Source organism: Schizophyllum commune (genome assembly GCF_000143185.2).
Source record: "Schizophyllum commune H4-8 unplaced genomic scaffold SCHCOscaffold_5, whole genome shotgun sequence".
Taxonomy (NCBI): Eukaryota; Fungi; Basidiomycota; class Agaricomycetes; order Agaricales; family Schizophyllaceae; genus Schizophyllum; species Schizophyllum commune.
This window is the reverse complement of record NW_026089542.1, coordinates 1,136,901-1,154,855: the sequence shown is the minus strand read 5'-3', so window position 1 is coordinate 1,154,855 and position 17,955 is coordinate 1,136,901. Positions and strand designations below refer to the sequence as shown.

The 17,955-nt window shown below is 56.5% G+C and overlaps 6 protein-coding genes across 6 annotated transcripts; 3 read left to right on the top strand and 3 right to left on the bottom strand.

Moving 5' to 3' along the window:
- Positions 1-331: 331 nt before the first annotated feature.
- Positions 332-2,252, bottom strand: SCHCODRAFT_02500804 (DNA polymerase epsilon, subunit B; the record flags this gene model as incomplete). The annotated part of the gene is made up of 10 exons (XM_003036503.2): positions 332-362; positions 413-549; positions 601-711; positions 769-1,079; positions 1,144-1,363; positions 1,412-1,469; positions 1,516-1,643; positions 1,692-1,826; positions 1,888-2,032; positions 2,083-2,252. The coding sequence occupies 10 exons, from the start codon at positions 2,250-2,252 to the stop codon at positions 332-334; spliced, it is 1,446 nt and encodes a 481-aa protein (XP_003036549.2).
- Positions 2,253-2,646: 394 nt separating this feature from the next.
- Positions 2,647-4,293, top strand: SCHCODRAFT_02254120 (UPF0183-domain-containing protein). Its single transcript, XM_050342205.1, has 8 exons — positions 2,647-2,748; positions 2,796-3,310; positions 3,370-3,559; positions 3,614-3,702; positions 3,753-3,828; positions 3,878-3,909; positions 3,967-4,075; positions 4,122-4,293. Exons 1-8 carry the CDS (start codon positions 2,688-2,690, stop codon positions 4,202-4,204), a joined length of 1,155 nt encoding a protein of 384 aa, XP_050200469.1. The 5' UTR covers positions 2,647-2,687; the 3' UTR covers positions 4,205-4,293.
- Positions 4,294-4,397: 104 nt separating this feature from the next.
- On the bottom strand, positions 4,398-5,036 carry SCHCODRAFT_02498924 (uncharacterized protein; the record flags this gene model as incomplete). The annotated part of the gene is made up of 3 exons (XM_003036502.2): positions 4,398-4,641; positions 4,776-4,899; positions 4,958-5,036. The coding sequence occupies 3 exons, from the start codon at positions 5,034-5,036 to the stop codon at positions 4,398-4,400; spliced, it is 447 nt and encodes a 148-aa protein (XP_003036548.2).
- A 217-nt stretch (positions 5,037-5,253) lies between these two features.
- Positions 5,254-6,392, bottom strand: SCHCODRAFT_012631 (pyrimidine 5-nucleotidase; the record flags this gene model as incomplete). The annotated part of the gene is made up of 6 exons (XM_003036501.1): positions 5,254-5,331; positions 5,413-5,514; positions 5,686-5,802; positions 5,853-5,995; positions 6,065-6,197; positions 6,306-6,392. 6 exons carry the CDS (start codon positions 6,390-6,392, stop codon positions 5,254-5,256), a joined length of 660 nt encoding a protein of 219 aa, XP_003036547.1.
- Positions 6,393-6,641: 249 nt separating this feature from the next.
- SCHCODRAFT_02621915 (60S ribosomal protein L6) lies at positions 6,642-7,775 on the top strand. Its single transcript, XM_003037857.2, has 3 exons — positions 6,642-6,701; positions 6,752-7,216; positions 7,268-7,775. Exons 2-3 carry the CDS (start codon positions 6,752-6,754, stop codon positions 7,517-7,519), a joined length of 717 nt encoding a protein of 238 aa, XP_003037903.1. The 5' UTR covers positions 6,642-6,701; the 3' UTR covers positions 7,520-7,775.
- A 365-nt stretch (positions 7,776-8,140) lies between these two features.
- SCHCODRAFT_02747457 (uncharacterized protein) lies at positions 8,141-17,909 on the top strand. The gene is made up of 18 exons (XM_050347207.1): positions 8,141-9,168; positions 9,216-9,559; positions 9,607-9,672; positions 9,724-12,825; positions 12,875-12,941; positions 12,993-13,140; positions 13,190-13,424; positions 13,471-13,789; positions 13,839-14,336; positions 14,386-14,480; positions 14,528-14,737; positions 14,788-14,852; positions 14,902-15,574; positions 15,620-16,249; positions 16,302-16,831; positions 16,883-16,982; positions 17,036-17,494; positions 17,547-17,909. Exons 1-18 carry the CDS (start codon positions 8,313-8,315, stop codon positions 17,640-17,642), a joined length of 8,493 nt encoding a protein of 2,830 aa, XP_050200468.1. The 5' UTR covers positions 8,141-8,312; the 3' UTR covers positions 17,643-17,909.
- The last annotated feature ends 46 nt before the right edge of the window (positions 17,910-17,955 follow it).

Sequence of the window (17,955 nt, the reverse complement as noted above, 5' to 3'; positions counted from 1 at the left end):
TGCCGTACGACGGGCAAGGGCTGTCAAGGGACGTGAAGCCCATCTTGCACCGCGCAGGGCGAGCATTGCGGGGAGGACAGTCGACGTTCGGAGCAGCCATGATCGTCGGCGCGCTCTCCGCATCACCCGGCGGTCCAGATCGACTCGGCAGATGCCGAGGGGAATGTTGAACTCAGCGCTTACGATTGCGGTGGGGTCACTCTGAATGGACAACAAACTTGACGAACAGACGCAGAGTTTCCAGATCTCAAGGAGAGCTCCCAGAAGGTGTTAGACTCTAAAAGTATCTACAGCAGACCATACGTGCAAGACAACAAGCAGTGCCTTCACCTCAGTAATTCTCAATCGGCATGTCGATCACGCTGCGAGGCCGTCAGAAGAGAGGAGATACCAGTGATGGTAGAAAGCTTACCATTCTTCAGAGTTGACTTGCGAAGGCTGGTAGGTCGAGAATACATATGACTTCCCCGACGCAAAGCTACCAGGATTGAACACATGGCAACCCGTATACGTGATTTTGTAGCGGTCGTACTTGTCTGCGAGCACAACCTACGGCAATGTTAATCATGTTTTGGAGTTGATATGTAGGAAGCAACATACCGCCGTTGGTAATGGGTATAGCCGTAGCGAGTGGTCGAAGTCGCTGAGCACAGGCTGGATGTTGAGTGTGAACGGGCTCATGTGCGCCTGGTCCAACACCGTCTGCACGAGCTACAGATGCTCGCGTTAGCCTTCCGCCCGACACTCAAATTCACTTTTCTAACTCACATATCTCTTCAAATCCTCCCCCGCCACATCCGGCTTCACCCCAACCATATTCCTCAACATCCGCGCCATCAAGTCCTCCCTAAACACCACAATCTCCTGGTGGAAGAACTTGATACGGCACGGATTCGTCGCGAAGTGCACGTGCGGGACCTTGGCGCGCAGGCGGGCGGTGAAGGCGGACATGAGGGGCTTGCGGGGGAGGACGGGGCCGTTGAGGGCGATGTCGAGGGGCCCGGGAACGAAGACGAAGTGGGTGGCGGCGGTGAGGTCGGGGAAGGAGGCGATGAGGTCGGCGAGGGCGTCGAAGTTTTCTGTGAGAGGGGTTAGAGGTGTAGGGCCTGGTAGATGTGGAAGAAGGGGGGAGGGAAGACTTACCTTGGTATCGTTGGATGTCACGGCCGTCGCCGTGGGAGATGGACTGTGTAGTGAAGTTGCCGCATAGGACGATGACTTTGGGGACGAAGTCGTTGGCGACGCAGTTTTCGAACATAAGGCGGAGCCCTGGTAATGTTCGCGGGTGATCCAACCAGACGTCGGACAGCACAAAGAACTGCATGTTCTCGAAGTCTTCTTGGACGCGTGTGGCAAATTGGGTCTGTTAGGAATTCAGTTCCAGTCGATATGCCCGATGAAAAATACGCACATCTTCCAAAAGTGAGGTCGCGCCCTTGCCTAGGAAGTCGATATGGCCATATATTGACCTGCCGCCGTCAGCGCATGGTTGGCAACGTGTGGCCATCGACTTACCGTGCAACGTCTCTCGGCTCGCAAGGCGGCTGTCCGATAGCTATAACCTCTAAAGCCCCGTCTGGCGTATACTCGCCCTCTACCAGTGCGAAGCAGCCCTCGACGAATAAGCCATCACCCGGTTCATCCTGTAACTCCATGAGCAACATCAGATTAACATCAGTCGGACCACCCACCAAATGGGTGAAGTCAAGCTCGACACTACCGTCCGCGTCTTCAAGGACGAGCTTTCCTTCCTTGTTATGCGCCAGCATGCCCAACAGGAGGAAGCGCTCTCCTGCGCGACCGAGTAGTTGTTTTGTAGACTTGAGCTGAGTAGATGTTAGCCCGTAGTAACGTCTACTGACGTATCGTAGATTTACGTGCCGTGACAAGGCGCTCGCGATCCTTGGACGGCAATGTAGACGGCGCGAAGTGCTCGTTTCGCAAGACGCATTGCTTGATAATGTTCAATCTGTTCCGCACGGACAATACGCGAGACTCTGGCGTTCCAGATACTGTCAGTGGCGTGTTCACTCTGTGAAGCTTGCTCAGTCCGACCAAACACCACCGAGAGCTGCAACTCACTTTTCGAAGGTACCTCGTTCGGGAGACCAGTTCCACAGAGGCATCTCGAAGGAGTCGACGACGAAGAGATGCGAATCGGCATCAAGGGTTTGCCGTAGGTCCCCAGGATCGTCATTCGCGTTTTGTAGTGAGTAGAAGACACGTCGTAGCACGTCGACGTTTACTTTCATGACCGCATCTGGGGAGGGAAGAACACCCTTCAGTGGTTGTTCATTGCAGCATGCAAAGTGCGCGTACCATCCTGTTTGTTGTATTCCCTTGCAAGGTGATCCAAACTCTCTTCAATCTCGGCCTCATCCCAGTCCTCGTATTCGTCAAGGATGTCCTCAACCAGGGCAAGCGCATCAGGTCCGAGGGAGTTGCTGTATTTCCTGAAGACCTACGACACGGTCAGCACACATCTACCCCCATGTAACTGTGAGCTCACCTTGACGATGAGCCTCTGCCTAGCGTCCGACATCGCGCGGTGATCGTTCTGTCCGAGACGCGTCTCGCCGACGCGACGCGCTTGATTAGGCCACGTGCCCGATGTGCTTGTCCGGCTGACCGGGGCGGTCACCCGCTCTTGTCTGCGACCACCAGGCGCCTAACACCTGTCCGTCATCATGCTCGGTGTGCTTGATCTCGATGTGCGGCCCAGTGAGGGCTTGGGGATGTTCGAGATTGGTGTGTGGCGTGCTGTACCACTCGAGTATGCTCTGACACCAAGCCAGGCTCCTCCCTCTGGACTGTCCTCGACGTCCTTCGCGGTCTCCAACACATCTTCCCTCAGGTTGACGTCAAGTACGATCCAGAATCAACCACCGGCCTCACCCCCGTCGTCCTTCACCTTCGCCCACATATAGATCTCCTCTTCTCCGCCAAGCACCAGCGCCTCCATACCATCTGCGTGCGACGCCTGCGCGACAGTGCGCCACCACTCGTCCTGCGCTATCGGGACAAGGTGCTGTCGGGAAAGGATGACCTCCTGCGACGAGTCGATGTCAGTCGAACACTTGGTCCGACATACCAGGGCGAGGATCTGCGGTACCCTGGGCTTTGGTTTAGCTTCGAAGACGATGGCGTGGGTGAGGCGCTCGGCAAGGGCAAGGCGACGGAAGACCGCAAGCAAGAGGTGAAGCGCATCTTCATCTCGCAAACACTAGACGATGGTCAACCGCGCGACGCACTGGATGAGGTGCTCGAATGCCCTGCGATGTACGGTGATGTGGCGCGCGCGGTGGCACGGGTGAGTGAGCCTGGGTTAGATCCAGTGAATCGTCGCTGAACATGACATTCTTCTTCCAGGTGCACGAGGGTGTTACCTTGTACTTCTACCCTTCAGACAAACCACCCATACATGTGCGCCTACGAGAGACGACCGCGCAGGACCTGGTCGTCGACCTTGGACCACCCCTCCGAACTCATTACAAGGAAGACGACCGTATGCGGATACACTCGTCAAAGAAGACTCCGGAAGAGGACGAAGAGCCATCTTGTTCGTGACCATACTGTGCCCATTCACTCCGCTTACACCTCTTCCCCTGTCCAGATTTCTACAACTACTTCCGATACGGCATTGACTTCCTGATATCTGGGAAGACGCACGTCGTGGAGAAGATCGTCCTCCATACGAACATTGTACGTCTCACGTATGTTTGGTCGCTTTCTTCGCCCAACTTTTGTGGCAGCCTGGCTCGCCCTTGTTCCAGCGATACAAGCGCTGCAACTGGGAAATTGAAGGAACTCCAGAAGACGACGAAGACGGTAATACTCATTACCCCTGCGCCCGTTTACTCTAGTTGACCCCTCGCAGACACCCCTCCCCGCAAGCGTTTCTACGACCGAGTACGCACACTTCCTTCCCTCCTTGCCATCTCCCAACCCAGCTGACCCCTACCTTAGTTCGAGACTATCTCCCACTTCCTCTCCCCTCGCGAGCCCCCGCCCTCCATGCTCCTCGACCGCACCGACGACGAGGACGGGGTGACCCTGCCCTCCTCCGCATCACATTGTAAGTACATTGCTCCCCTTCTCACGTCGCGTGCTGCATATTCAAGCTGGAGATCAAGTGTACGGCTACGACGGGATCGTGCTGGAGGTGTCGGAGGCGTCGCAGGTGCTGTCGGTGATGTTGTTTTGAGGGGGTGGGGTGGGGTGCGTGGGATGGGCGAAGGTGGATGAGGAGGAAGGTTGGGAGAAGTGGGACAGGGAGACGGACAGTGCAACTATGGATGGATGGATGGACAATGTTGTAATATAGTGTAGGAATAATATACAAGGTCGTCGGATGTACACTGTCGGCCAGAGAGAATGCTCCTCACAAGGGAAGGCAATCATAGATGAAGCCCGCCGTCCTCGTCTGATGTCTCGCTCTGCTCGCCCGCGCCGTTGACACCATTGGCAGCGGCGGAAGTAGGGGCAGGAGGCTGAGAAGGTGAGGGTGCCGATTCTCGTGTTTGCGGTTGTGCTTGCGCAGGGCCGGTCGGAGGGAAAGTGTCATAGTGCGATGACGTGCCAAGTATGCCCTTCTGTGTGAGGGCCATGCGGAGGATGGATATGCGTTCGGTTTGAGAGCCTCTGCGTGCGGGTAGAATAGAAGGGGAAAACAGATAATTAGCGAAGGTGGATGGTGATTGTAATGCCGTGCGCACATGAGCAGACGAAGGAGTAGGGTCAGCAATCGTACTTCAGCACTGCACTGGGCTACGCACATAACCTCCTCATTCTCGTTCAGCGCTTGCTGCAAGTCTGGGTCTGCTTCTGATTGCAGATGTGACCGTAAAAGATCCTGCGTCTCCTTCAGGTGCTGAAGGGAGTTCTGGAGACGCGAGATCTCTGCAGAGAAGACGCCGACATCAACATCGACTCCAGATGACGGCGTCAAGCCACACACCCTCGGTAATTATCGCCACATCGAGGTGAACAGCCTGCTCAAGGGTGAACGGCTGATTGTGACGGGGGGTATAGTCCATGGTGGGTGACGGAGGCAAAGGGCAATTACGCTTAGACCGACGCGCGTCCGGGATGTATCCCAAATCGGGTACAATAGGCTTTGCGAGTCGTCCGATTTCGGGCTCGCACCTCGAGTTGATTCACTTATTCCATTACAAATTTCTACAGAGTGATGTATCCTATACATACCATACATTCTCAGTTTCCACCACCACCCTTTCACGTCCTGCGCGTGAGCTATTGCTCCTTGAAGATCTCCGGCCACACCGTCCTCAGCTGCTGCAGGTTGGACACGATGTCAATCCCCTCCTCCGTCTTCGACCCAGCTTCATACTTCGGTAGCCGTTTAACGAGACCACCTTCCACGACTTCGAGGTCATGCTCGCAGAAATGCGCGAGATGGCCCCAACCGAGGGCATGGGCGGCCTTGAGGTTCTTGAGGGAGTCGTCCACGAAGTAGCATTTGGAGGGGTCCGTGATGCCGGCTTTGGCGAGGGCCTGGTAAAGTGGGTTGAGTAAAGGTGCAATACAAGGAAAACGAGCGAGGTGCATGAGAGGGCAGGTGAGAGGGTGAGAGGTAAGTTAGTCGCTAGTGCTTGTATAAGAGCGGTGTTATGGGTGGAGACAATGGGATCCGACAAGGTCGCTCCGTTGTGAACAGTGACGCACCTGATGGTAGTACTCGGGCTCGGGCTTGCAGGAGAATTCGCGGTTCGCGTAGTCGCAGTAGACCAGACCATCGATCTGGTCCTCTAGGTTGAGCAGTCGGAGGACGCGTTCGGCGTGCTGTGGCGCCGGTTGGGACGTAGGTACAGTATAATGTGAAGCACACGCACCGGCTTGTACGCATTGGTGAGCGCCCACACGCGTACTTTGGAGCGGTCGATGTCCTCGAACAGCTTGCGCAATGCAGGGTCGGGCTTTATGATCTGTTCTAACGGCAGGGAACCATCGCACTTGCGGTCGAAGTCGATGGGATCTAAGCAAGGGGGAGGAAGGAGAAAGAGTTGAGCGTCAGACAGGCAGATAGAAGGTGAAGAGGATTTACCGACTTCGTGGTGCCGAACGAGGCCTCGTAGGGCGAGACCGTACTCGGTGTAGTAACGATGATGAAGCTTCGTTGCCTTCTCGTCCTCCAATCCGAGAGACACGAAGTAGGCTATGGGATGGTTAGACAGGAGCTCGAGCGTAGAAGAGCCCACGTACCATGTATGCGCTTCCCCATCTCCTGGCTAATCTGGAGAAGGATGAGCGCCACCCATCGCGTCAGGAGTCGCCGAGAGCCATACCTTCGTACTGGCGGAGTACAGGGTGTTGTCGATGTCAAACCATACTATAGGGCGCGTATCTAGAGAGGGTGAGTCCGGTGCTTCCATGATCGCGCGCTACTCACCTTCCGTCATGGCGAGATGGGAGTCGATGGACACGTTCGTACCCCAGTCCGATCGCGACGGCGCGCTTCACCTAGGCGCCCGGATGTAACGGTCCGAGCGCCCATCGTGCCGAATCGGCATGCTCGGCAAACAGATCGGCGATGGAATCCATCACAGAGCAACGGCAAAAGCCGGGCGTATGTGCAGTTCAGCCACCAGTGTACCTTCCCGATTTGGATAGCATTATCGAATGGGAGCATAGCGTGGAGACCATCGCAAGCAGCTTCGGCGTATCCTCAAGACACAATCAACGTGCGCGACACTGTTGCTCTCGATGGCTACATCCTAACGATCCCACTCAGATGGCCAGATCGAAGGAGCTCGTGCCCGGCGTCGGCCGCCTTTCGCGCTCGCAGGTCTTCGCCAAGCGCGGCCTCTTCAAGGGCCCCAAAAAGTCAGAAAAGCCCGCCGCGGAGCCCACGCCGGAGTACGTCGAGAAGACGGTGAACGGAGAGAAGAACGGTGGCAAGCGCCTGGTCCCCACCCAGAAGGCGCCCCGCTTCTACCCCGCTGAGGATGTGCGCCAGCCCAAGAAGAGCCGCAAGTCCCCCAAGCCCACCGCTCTCCGCTCGACCATCACCCCTGGCACCGTACTTATCCTGCTTGCCGGCCGCTACCGGGGGAAGCGCGTTGTCTTCCTCAAGCAGCTTGAGAGCGGCCTGCTCCTTGTCACTGGCCCGTACAAGGTCAACGGCGTCCCCTTGCGGAGGGTGAACCAGGCGTACGTCATTGCGACGTCCACCAAGCTTGAGCTCGGCGACTACAAGGTGCGTGGACTTGCAATGCACATTTGCGATTTATCTGACAGATCGCGGCAGGTCGACGAGAAGATCAACGACGCCTACTTCGCCAAGGAGAAGACCAAGGGCTCGCAATCAGCAGAGGCTGAGTTCTTCGAGGATGGCAAGCCGAAGGCGAAGGAGGCGTTCCCCGAGTCGAAGGCCGCCGACCAGAAGTCGGTTGACAAGGCCATCGTCGAGGCCGTCAAGAAGACCGAGCACCTCGCGAAGTACCTCTCGTCTTCGTTCGGTCTCTCCAAGGGCCAGTACCCGCACGAGCTGAAGTTCTAGGCGGTCAGCACGCAGTCGGGTCGGTGGGGGCGCGGATGTAGAGGATGGGCGGTGGCCGGGGGTCGCCGCCGTTAAGCTTATGCCAGCATGCACCAGCTATATGTGTCTTTACTCGCTATATCGTCTCACTATGCAACGCATGAAGCACAGGCTGCAGCTGACGCGATGCGGCAGTGTATATCATACTCTGAAATCTCGTATGGGTGATATTCTTTGTGAAGACTGCAGACGATTTCCTGTGAGTAACACTCCCGTTTATTGACCCTTCACTAGAAACAAGATAAGATCAGTCAGCAAGCACCGATAAGGAGTTGCTTCGCGCGCACTGCACGGTACACTGGGTGGCGTATGGTAGGGCGGCCGTACGTCGACATGATGTCGAGCCCAATCATCGACGTCCTCATTCGGCGCTTTTGCACTCCCATTGCGCCTCGAGGACATTAGGTTCTGTCGCGAGGACGACTATAGAGTGGTCCGACATGAGTACGGATCGTGGTCGTGCTTCCAGTCGTGGTCATCGCAAGGTCAGCGCGCCAGGTTGAAGTCGAACGTGGGGCTCGGCTGCTTCCGACGCCCCGTTTGGAAATGAGATCGGGCGGACGAAAGGCTCCGGGGCTCCTCGCTGGTTAGCAGCGCTGACGAGCCTGACACGCGCGGCTTCGTTCCCGCTCTCACCACTGCCCACCTTCACCACCCCCGAGGCATAACAGACAGTCGACGCGCACGCCCCACCAAGTCCCGACAACCTGTTCATGCGTCCGTTCCTTTGCCATCCCACCCAGCGCACTCAGACATGAGCGTCTTCGGCGTCTTCGCGCTGCCCTGGACGATCTTCAAGCTCCTTCTCATCTCCAGCCCCTCTAGCACCTGGCTGTCCTGCCTTATTCTCTTCCTCGTCCGCATCTTCACTGCTCTTGTTCTCCTCCGGTCATGGATCATCCCCGGACTGCTGAACGCGGCGAGCAAGCACGTACGCGTACGGACCACCAGTCTCCGTAGTATCCGGGGCATATACATTGCTGCGGGCACCTTGGAGGTCAGGATAGAGAGGGTCAGCTGGCCGAGATCGCCTCCCGAAGCAACAACGCGGTGGACGGTTACATTCGAGGGGCTACGCCTACGCCTCAAGAAGCAGGAACAACACAAACCCATCCTACTCAAGCGCCGCCGGGCATTCTCTTTCAAGGAACTGCAGACCACATCCCCCAAGCAATCCATCCGCCAATGGTTCGCGTCCGCCTACTCCATCCTCGATCCCCTTGTTCGCCCGTACCTCCGCGTCTACTTCGTCGCCTGCCTGCGCATTGTCTTCCGCTTCCTTCCCCACCTCACATCCGCGATCGCCTTCGAGGTCCAGGACTTCCAGGCATCTGTTGCAGACCTCCCCGGCGTCGACGTGAGCGCGCATCGCGTACACCTTCAAACATTCATCAACCTGGTTGGCCTGGAGCCGCCCGCGTCGGCGCTTAAGCACCGACGCAAGTCATCCACGCCCAAGCCCCAGACACATAGGTTCAGTGTGCTGCGTACGCGCATTGCAGGCAGCTTCAGACGATCATGGAACGCAGCGTGGGGGCACACGCAAGGGCACATCCATTGGAGGTTCTCTGTGCGCGATGCTAGGGGTTTCATGCAGCCAGTTAGCACTGGTGCGTCACAATGCCCTCCTTATGAGCACCTACTGATCTACCTGTAGGCCGTATAAGCGAGCTTCCGTTCTTTGACCTTCCAGGAGAAGCGCACCTACAAGGCTCTGTTGGCTTTAACCCTATCGTCGGCTTCTCCTATGCGCAAGCACTGAGCGTGCTTCTCAACCTCGGGAAGGTCGTAGTCGATGTCGACGCCTGCCTTGCCGTCTTCAACGATTGGAAAGCTGTCAAGGCGCGACTTCAGGCCAGTCATCCTCTACCAGAAGCGATCAGCCCGCCCCCGAGGGCGGCCATAGTATCCGACACGGAAGATTCACCAAGTCCCCCGAAGACGCCAACGGGTGACGGCCTCCCTATACCTGCAGGATCTCCATTTCTTGAGGCATTGTCGGTGAGCACAAGCGATGGATACAAAGACTTTGAACTGATGCCCCCTAGTCGAGACTGCGAGGATCGTCATTCTATCCGCAACCTTGCACCAAGGTTGCTGACTTCAAGGACACAGTAAGTGTCGTCGATCTAGAGCCGCACTCATCACTGACAACGTTTGTGTAGTCCACCTTGTCGTTCTTTTCTTCACTTGAGTTGCGATTGGCCGACATAACGTTCGTCTCAGCGGAGGATCGTCCTGCGATCCAAGACTACGCCATCTACAAGGGACGCCTTCAGCACATAGTGCTGGACGTACGGAAGAGCGACCCGTTCTCCAACCCTCTGCATCGCAAACACCTGGGACGATCCGTGTCCCAGCTGCACCCCGGCTCATTCAATGTCTCATTCAACCTCCAGGAAGTCACGCTGGATAAGATCAGCCGCCTCGAGGACCTACACATGGCGAAGCTGGGGTCGATCTCGATAGACGGGCTCGTGTCCCAATGGCCGTCGCCGTTCGTTTGCGCGACGCCCTTCATGTGCGGAGACCCTAATGCGGCCCTGCTAGCCCTTGACGTACGACTTGGCGGGATGCAAGTAACGCATAACGTTGATGACCTCAGAGATATGTTGGATCGTCTGGACACGTATATGGCTGCGAAGCGAGCTGCCGCGGGCCCACCACGACCGCCGACGCCCATGCCTGAGTCAACATTGATGCCACGCGTCATCTTCACCTTGCATAGCGGTCCGTTCTGGGCAACAATATTGGGTACAGAGGGTCGCTCGCATGCACCGACGTCTACGGAACTGCGCTGCAACGAGTTCGCCGTCTCGGCAGAGTCGAGTTTTGTTCACGAACTATTGACTGCGGAGTCAGGTCAAGGCTATCTCATGAAGGCCCAGCTGCAAGTCGACATGGACACGCTCTTCGTGAAGGTGCGACGACAATGGAACGAGGGAAACGTTGGACCTTTCGGTGGCGGCGCGAGCGCCAATGACATGGACTTCCTGGACGATCCGTCCTTGTTGACGTTCGATGGGTTCACTATTCGGGGTACGGCAGGCGCCTTCGCGGATGTGATCGATGATTCGCAGAATATGGCGACGGTGGATCTACATTCCCTTGTTGCCGATGTCAATGTCCGTGCAGAGACGTTATGCGTGGAACTCTGGCATCCGGACGTCCTTGCGACCACCACGCAGCTTGCCGCTCTGACCTCGCGAGACAAGCCCTCACCACCGTCCACGCCATTACCGCCGCAGCCTGCGCAACTCAAGCCACCCTCACCTCTCGGTCTCAACTTGACTGCATCTATCTCACGAATAGCGGCTCTGACGACCTCGCCGGACCTCAACCCCTCCAACGCGATGGAAATGGCGCTCGGTATCGCCCTGCGCACCGGGTTAACCCTCGAGTTTGCTGCCGTGCAGTCGACACACTTGCATCACTTCCGCAAATACGACGAACGGGCAGAAACGAGGGCCATACTTCGCGTAGCCGAGGAGCGCATAGGCGAAGCTCTGATAAACACTAAGACGAAGTCAGGTGGCAGAGCGGTGGCCACGCTGGAGCTTGAGGAGATACACATCCGGGACGCACTGTCGACCGAAGTGGAGTCGGATGATCAGACGATTGCGGAGACGGACAGTCGCGAGCACGACTCGAAGGAATTCATCGGTATCGAGAGCATCAAGGTCAGCTACACTGGCGCGGTCCCCGGCACCTCGTCGAACGGCAGCGTCTATGTCGCCATCTCTGAGGCGGACGCGGAGATCCAGCTGTCGCACTTGTACCATACCCTCTTGGCGGCCCGCGCAGTCAAGTCCATTCTACCACCGCGTCTCACCGATGCGCCGCCGACTGCCACGAAGGCGAAGAGTGACAAGGCACTCGAGGTCTCGTTCTGCCTTCGCCGTGCTGAGATTAGCTTCATCTTGCGCAAGCAGAGGTTGACCGCCTGTCTTCGCGATCTCCGCGCAGCGGTGTCACCGCAGGCCCCCGTATCTGGGTCGTTGAGCCAACTCATGGTCTGGGTGCCGCCTCCTCCGCCCCCAACGCGACATACACAGCTGTCGGCATCCAATGAGTGGCAGGAGCTGTTGTTGCTTCGCGGATGGCGTGTCTTCATGCCCACAGTTCCCGGATCAGCAATCTCCATTGAAGGCGACGCGGCCCGCTTGCACATCCCGCATGGCTATATCCTCGCTGACTTGATACTGGAAATCAGTCTCGCTGCCAAAGGGGCAAAGCATCTCGTCCATATGACGAACGCCGGACGATACTCGCATATGCCTACACCAGAAGCTGAAGGGCCGAAGAACGTGCCACCGCTCAAGATCGACGTCGCGTACCTATCGATTGAGGCCGCAGATGATCCCCTAGAGTACTCCCTCGGTAGCATCTTCCGCACGGTCCTGGACGGCGCGAGGCAGCGCACAGAACGGGAGAACGCTTTTGAGGCCAAGGTGGAGAAGATTCTCGGCCAAAGCACGGCGGAATCCGCGAATGCGCCAGGCTTGCGACCGGACTATGAGTTCACCGACGCGCACACGGTGTCCATCGAGGAAGCCCGCCGTCGGCTAGATGAAGTCAATTTCTGGACCTACCGCACGCTGCTGGACCAACTACGCAACTCCCGCGAGGAGTCTGAGATGTCCGTCTTGGAGAACCTTATGGGACGGAAACGGCGCGCAGTACCCGTGCAAGTTGTCGTGGATGAGAAGCTGAGGGTACCTCTATTCCGCGCAACGCTATCGAGCGTGCAAGTGCTCTTAGGTCCTCCATCCTTCCCTATGGATCATCTTGCGCAGTTCATGCACGAGCAGGGAGATGGACTACCGCTGGACACCGTTTTCACTTTACTGGTGCCGATGCATCTCCACGTCTCGGCGTCTACGGCCTGCGGTGAACTTCGCGACTTCCCCATCCCTCTGTTGTACATTCCACCACACTCGGACGGCGTCAGCCATGCTCTCGAGTTCGACACCGACCTGGTCATCGGCGAGGAGATGGGAACGGACGCCTCAGTGGACTGGTTTGAGTGCCCAATCTTGAGTGGGTCGCGTCGTTATAGTATACCGCCTCTTTCGATATCGGTCCCGAAGACGATCATGCCAGTGAAGACGTACGCGCTACCGCAAGTCCATGTCACGACGGACTCGACGACGACAATCTCTTGGGGTATAAGCTATGGTTCCACCACGCAAGACTTGATGCGTGTCTTGGACTCTGTCACAAGCTCGCCGAGAGATTCGTCACCTGCTGTAGGCTTCTGGGATAAGGCAAGTCGACCGCTTCTTGGCCACCAGTTTCTTTGTTTACCCTTCATAGATCCGCTTGGTATGTCACTGGAAAGTGAGGGCGGCGTTCAAGTACGATGTGCGGTATGTCATGAAGGGTACGTCGATTGTCATTGCACGCTTGGTCATCTCACTCATCGATTTGTCAGGCTCGCGAGACCCGGCTAGTCTTCACGGCGATGGCGCCGGATTTGTGCTCGTCTGGCAAGGCAATCCGAAGATATTGGTTGGTCTACCGAACCCCGATAATGAAGTCATCCAAGTCGTCAGCAATTCCATGTTCATGGCCATACCCAAGTAAGATAACGTCCTGTGCACATCTCGAGTGTCACTTACCTTTGTTCAGCCTAGGGCAATGCCAGTATGGTGCTGTGGATAGACGTGACTTCAAGTACACCAAGGTTATGGCCAAGCTCCGATCCGGGGTCCGCTTCGGGCTGGGCTTCGTGTGCGAGAGGTCGTGCGGAGAGGAGTGTGAGAAATGTGCAGGCGATCCATTCAATCGTTCGTGTCGCCTATTCGACTTCGCCCCACACTACGGCGTGTTCTTGGAGAAGAAGGCGAAGCCGCCTTTGCCCAAGGTACGCATCATATAACCCTCTTCGACGCACTTGCTCATGATTGCAGACCGCGGAGGACTCGTACAACGGTTTCCGCTCGGACTTCATCCACCTGTCGATCTCGTTGACCTCATGCATTCGTCCAATGAAGCTCGGACACCTCAAGAACTCGAGTACTCTGCATCTGACGCCGAAGACCTTCGCGCATTTCTGGGCGTGGTGGCACCTCTTCGACGGGGTACTGTCGCTGCCAATTCGTCAGGGAAGCTACTATCCTCGACGATTGTTGACACCCAAGTTCGGACGACATCTGGCCACCCTCAAGTATAGGATCTCGGTTCCCCAGCTTTACTTGATGCACGCGTACATTGACGACTCCCGCCAAAGTATGTCCCTTTCTCAGAAATGTGGTCATGCTACTGACTGTCACTATAGCCTGGGTCGAAGGTGTCACACCATGGATCGGGGTCAAGGGGCTTCTGCGGGACTTCCAAGTCGACATGCACCAGAGAGATCAGGAGATGGCGGTTCCCGGAATGCAGCCCGGCACTACGAAAGTCATCCGGCGGAAACCCTTCTACGCGGCCGAAGTTGCCATCAAGGACTTAGACCTCCGCGCTGTTTTGGCGACGTTCCCTGAGCTGCTCAAGCAGGCGGTACCCGTCACCAAGCCCGAACACCGCAGTAACTACTCGTCAAGGACGGATCTGCCCACATCGTCTCAGTTCTCTGCCTGGTACGACTCCGATGATTACGTCGAGCTCGACTGGCAACCCATTGAGAATCCGACGTTGCACTTCCTGCCAGTGGCAAACTGTCCTTACATCGCCTACTTTAAGCGCAATCTGGCGAACTCCCCTCATACCGACGAGGATCTCAACACCAAGTTCGGCAATGAGCACACGCACACCTGCCTCCTAAACACTCAAGCTTGTACGTTTGTCGTCCTCTCCATGGCGCATCCTTATTGATGACGTTGTAGCTATCCCAGAGATCCAGATAGATTTGACGTCGCGCCGAGTGTCGGACATGAAGCTGACGATGAGCATCTCGGATTCCGAGTCTGAGTCGGACAAGGTTTGTGCCAATCTCATGAGTTCTTTCCGGGTACTTATCCATCCCAGGAGGAGGGCGAACCCGTTCAACGCATGGTCACCTTGCTGGAGGAATACATAACCCATCTCCAAGAGCAAGAAACTCGCCAGGAAACTAAGGTTGGAGAGCAAGACTACCGCCTTCCTTCCGACACCGTCTCGCCAGATGAGTGGGCCGAATTTGACAATGTCATTCAAGTCCATTGCCCGAAGGTCTTCTTCGACAGCGCCATTCGCGATGTGAGTGAAGCTATACTTCCATATCGGGATAGGTCTGACGACTTCTCTAGATAATGCTGCAGTACTACTACCTGTCCAGGGCACGCCGTGGGCATGAGTACCATCTCGCGACAAGGTGTGTATGATGAGCACTGTGCTATGTCACGTACTCACACTCAGCGCAGAGCGGTCAAGTTCATTCTCGACCAAGCCAACACGGTTCTGAAAGACGACATCTCCGAGAGGGCTTCTTCCGAGTCTGTACACAATCCAGCCCAAATGGCAGCGCTTGCTCTCCGAAAGATCATCAGCGGAGAGAATCGCAAGTCATCATCGCAGGATGAACCGCGTGAAGCACAGGCCGTATCCTTCGACATGGGCGATGTTAATCCTTTGGATGGCTGGCCAGAAGGCGTGTCTCTGCACAAGAGCACCGTCGGCCTGTTGCTCAAGCCACAAATTGTGTTGCGCACGGCCGATGGTGACAGTGACGCTATCGCCATTCTCGCTGCTGTGCAGGCCAAAATGCAGACCTTCTCTATCATGGACGACGCCAACGCCATGGACCCCATCAGCGGAAAGATCATGTCCAGGAGTTATGCTTCCCTCTCCGGACTTCAAATGTTCTCGCCTGTCGACAAAGACCAAGTCGGAGATGGATGCGTTCCACTGGAGGTACTCATCGACCTCCGCTGCGAGAGTCGGCTCTTCGACCGGATCATGCCCCAAACGGACGCGGTGTTCCAATACGACAAGTTCAACAGGCTGCGTCTGCGGAACGGGATCACTTCTGCCATCTCGCCCTCGTCGAATCAGAAGGCGGCACTTGTCGACGACCACCATCTGCAGGATCAGACGGTAAGCTGAATGCAGGCGCATTCGCATAGTGCTTATCCCGAGTAGGATCTCATCCGGATACATTCCCCTCGTTTCACGGCCGGCGCAACGGAAAACCACTTCCAAGTCATCTCACGCGTTATCACGAAGGTGCTACTGTTTTCCGACCCCGCTCACAAGACGCGGCTCGACAGGCTAGAGACGCTGCTCTTCGCATATGACTTCACGGATCTCCAATCAGCTGCGAAGGTAGTTTCGTCAATACAACAGCGCCTCCGGTCTGCCTTGGAGATGCAACGAGCCGCAGGCTCATTGGCCAACTTCGCTGACCCGTCTGCGCGAGTGGAGATGCTGAAGCTTCGTGCGCACATCTACCTGTTGTCGGAAGAGCTGAACTTGCTCTTCGATGCCATCAAGCTGGCGCAGGACCGCTCAGACGATCACACCGACAAGTCTGCGGTCATGCTGCACGCATCATCGTCAGAGATCTCATGGCGTATGCTGGACAAGAGCAGGGAAATGCTTGCGAAGCTCGTCATTCAGAACGCGGATTTCCACTGGCTCAACCGCCAGGACAGTTCGACTGTCAACCATCTGTCCGTCGGCAACCTGCAGGCGTTTGATGGATCTCGAGATGCCGTGTGGCAGGAGATCCTGGCGAAGCACGACGAGCCGACGAATCATCCTCTTCTAAAGGTGCATCTCCAACTTTTGAGAGTAACTGCGCGAGCTGACCCTGTTCATTCAGCGTGGCCTCTTTCTGTTGGCCGATTGGACTGTGCTCGCGCCCGTTGGAGGCATCACGATCTACGAACGCTTCGAAGTCCAATTGCATCCCTTCCGACTACAGCTCCACGCTGCAATGGGGCGCAAGATCATGGAATACTTCTGGCCGAACCGCAGGGAGAGGGCAGAGCTGGAGGCCACTGATGACGAAGCGGACGACGACGACCTCATTAGTGAGCGCGCGTCTATGGACGCCCCACGGACATCCAACACCCTCACGCCACCACCTGGCTTGCGCAAGCTCGGCGCGTCTCGCTCTTTCACCGACTTGCGCATGTCCGCGAGGGAGAACAGCACGCAGAGCCTGAAGCTGTCACCCCTGACACGCATGCGGTCCTCGGATGCGCTCAACAAGTTCGACGGGCAGAGCAACGGTGATGGTGGGAAGCTGAAGAAGGCGCGGGCTGCTGCCGCACATCGACACAAGATGGACGCGGCGGAGATGAAGACGCGGTCGTCGCAGAAGAGTTTCGTCTTGGTCAAGATATCGAGGTGTGTATACTGCCTCGCTGTTCGAATTCAATGACTGAACTGTATGTCAAGCTTGCACATCATGCTCAGCGTTATGAAGGACGACTCTTTCGTCTGTCGGGATGCGATGATTCGCACGCGAGATCTGGAGTATCGCAACCAAACTTGGAGTGTCAGTACGACAACTGCACTAGCGAGGGTGTTTTGCTGATGCTCTTTGAACAGTTCGAGGAGTTGGTCTCGCAGTTTATCCCGTCGAACACTTCCTGGACAGGGTGGCTCAAAATGGCGTTCCATCAGCCTCTCGTGCCTGTGTTCCCTGTCGCTCGCGAGCTCATTGCGAAGACCAAGTTCATCCCGTCCTCGTCAAAGAATACGTCTCCAGATGATACGCCTCAGCTCACTCCGACTCCCAAGGCGCCTGGCCGTCCGAAACTTGGCATACGGCAGGTGTCGACGCCGATGTTGCCAAAGGATCTGAAGTGGAGGCGGGCTTCTGCGCGGCGTCTACCGGAAGAGCCTGCGACATCGTTCTCGCCATATATCACCGACGAGCCTGAACCGCTTGATGAGGATGCCCTCGGCTCGCAGCCTCCTCGACCTGCAAGTCGGAACAGGATGCTCAGCCTGTTCAGCCGCTCCTCGTCTTCGAAGTCAGCGAAGACGGACAGTACCTCCTCCCTGGTGAGTATGTCGTCTCGTCATACTATATCGTCACGACTAATACTCCCGTCAGTCGTCCAAGCCTATGTTCAGCAGGCGCCCCAGTTCGGACGGCAGATCCAGCACCACTCGTCTTCCTGCTCGACGGTCCCATGATGGACCCTCATAGATTACAGCATCTACTTATCTTATATTGGCACCCAGCATCTACGCACACTGTACCATACACACGCATCGTCACTTGCTCATTGCTCTCGTTCATGCAGGCTGCTCGCTATTTGTACCCGACCTACTTACGCTAGGATCTCTTATTATGCCACGCACATATGCGCAATAACATTACCCCAGAGGATCGTTAGATACCAGTCTTACCAGTCAGCCTACGAAACCTTGCCAAGAACAGAAGCTTGGCTACCAATTGATCTGCAAGGCGCCGAGGTCCGAGGTGATTTGCGGAGAACAATGGGACGACCCGTTTCGGG

Coding starts and splice junctions, on each gene's coding strand:
- SCHCODRAFT_02254120 (XM_050342205.1), top strand. CDS start 2,688: ATGCTCGGTGTGCTTGATCTCGATGTGCGGCCCAGTGAGGGCTTGGGG. Junction 3,910..3,966: donor GCAAGCGTTTCTACGACCGA/GTACGCACACTT, acceptor CCCCTACCTTAG/TTCGAGACTATCTCCCACTT. Junction 4,076..4,121: donor GCCCTCCTCCGCATCACATT/GTAAGTACATTG, acceptor TGCATATTCAAG/CTGGAGATCAAGTGTACGGC.
- SCHCODRAFT_02621915 (XM_003037857.2), top strand. CDS start 6,752: ATGGCCAGATCGAAGGAGCTCGTGCCCGGCGTCGGCCGCCTTTCGCGC. Junction 7,217..7,267: donor TTGAGCTCGGCGACTACAAG/GTGCGTGGACTT, acceptor AGATCGCGGCAG/GTCGACGAGAAGATCAACGA.
- SCHCODRAFT_02747457 (XM_050347207.1), top strand. CDS start 8,313: ATGAGCGTCTTCGGCGTCTTCGCGCTGCCCTGGACGATCTTCAAGCTC. Junction 9,673..9,723: donor TTGCTGACTTCAAGGACACA/GTAAGTGTCGTC, acceptor ACGTTTGTGTAG/TCCACCTTGTCGTTCTTTTC. Junction 14,481..14,527: donor CCGAGTCTGAGTCGGACAAG/GTTTGTGCCAAT, acceptor TATCCATCCCAG/GAGGAGGGCGAACCCGTTCA.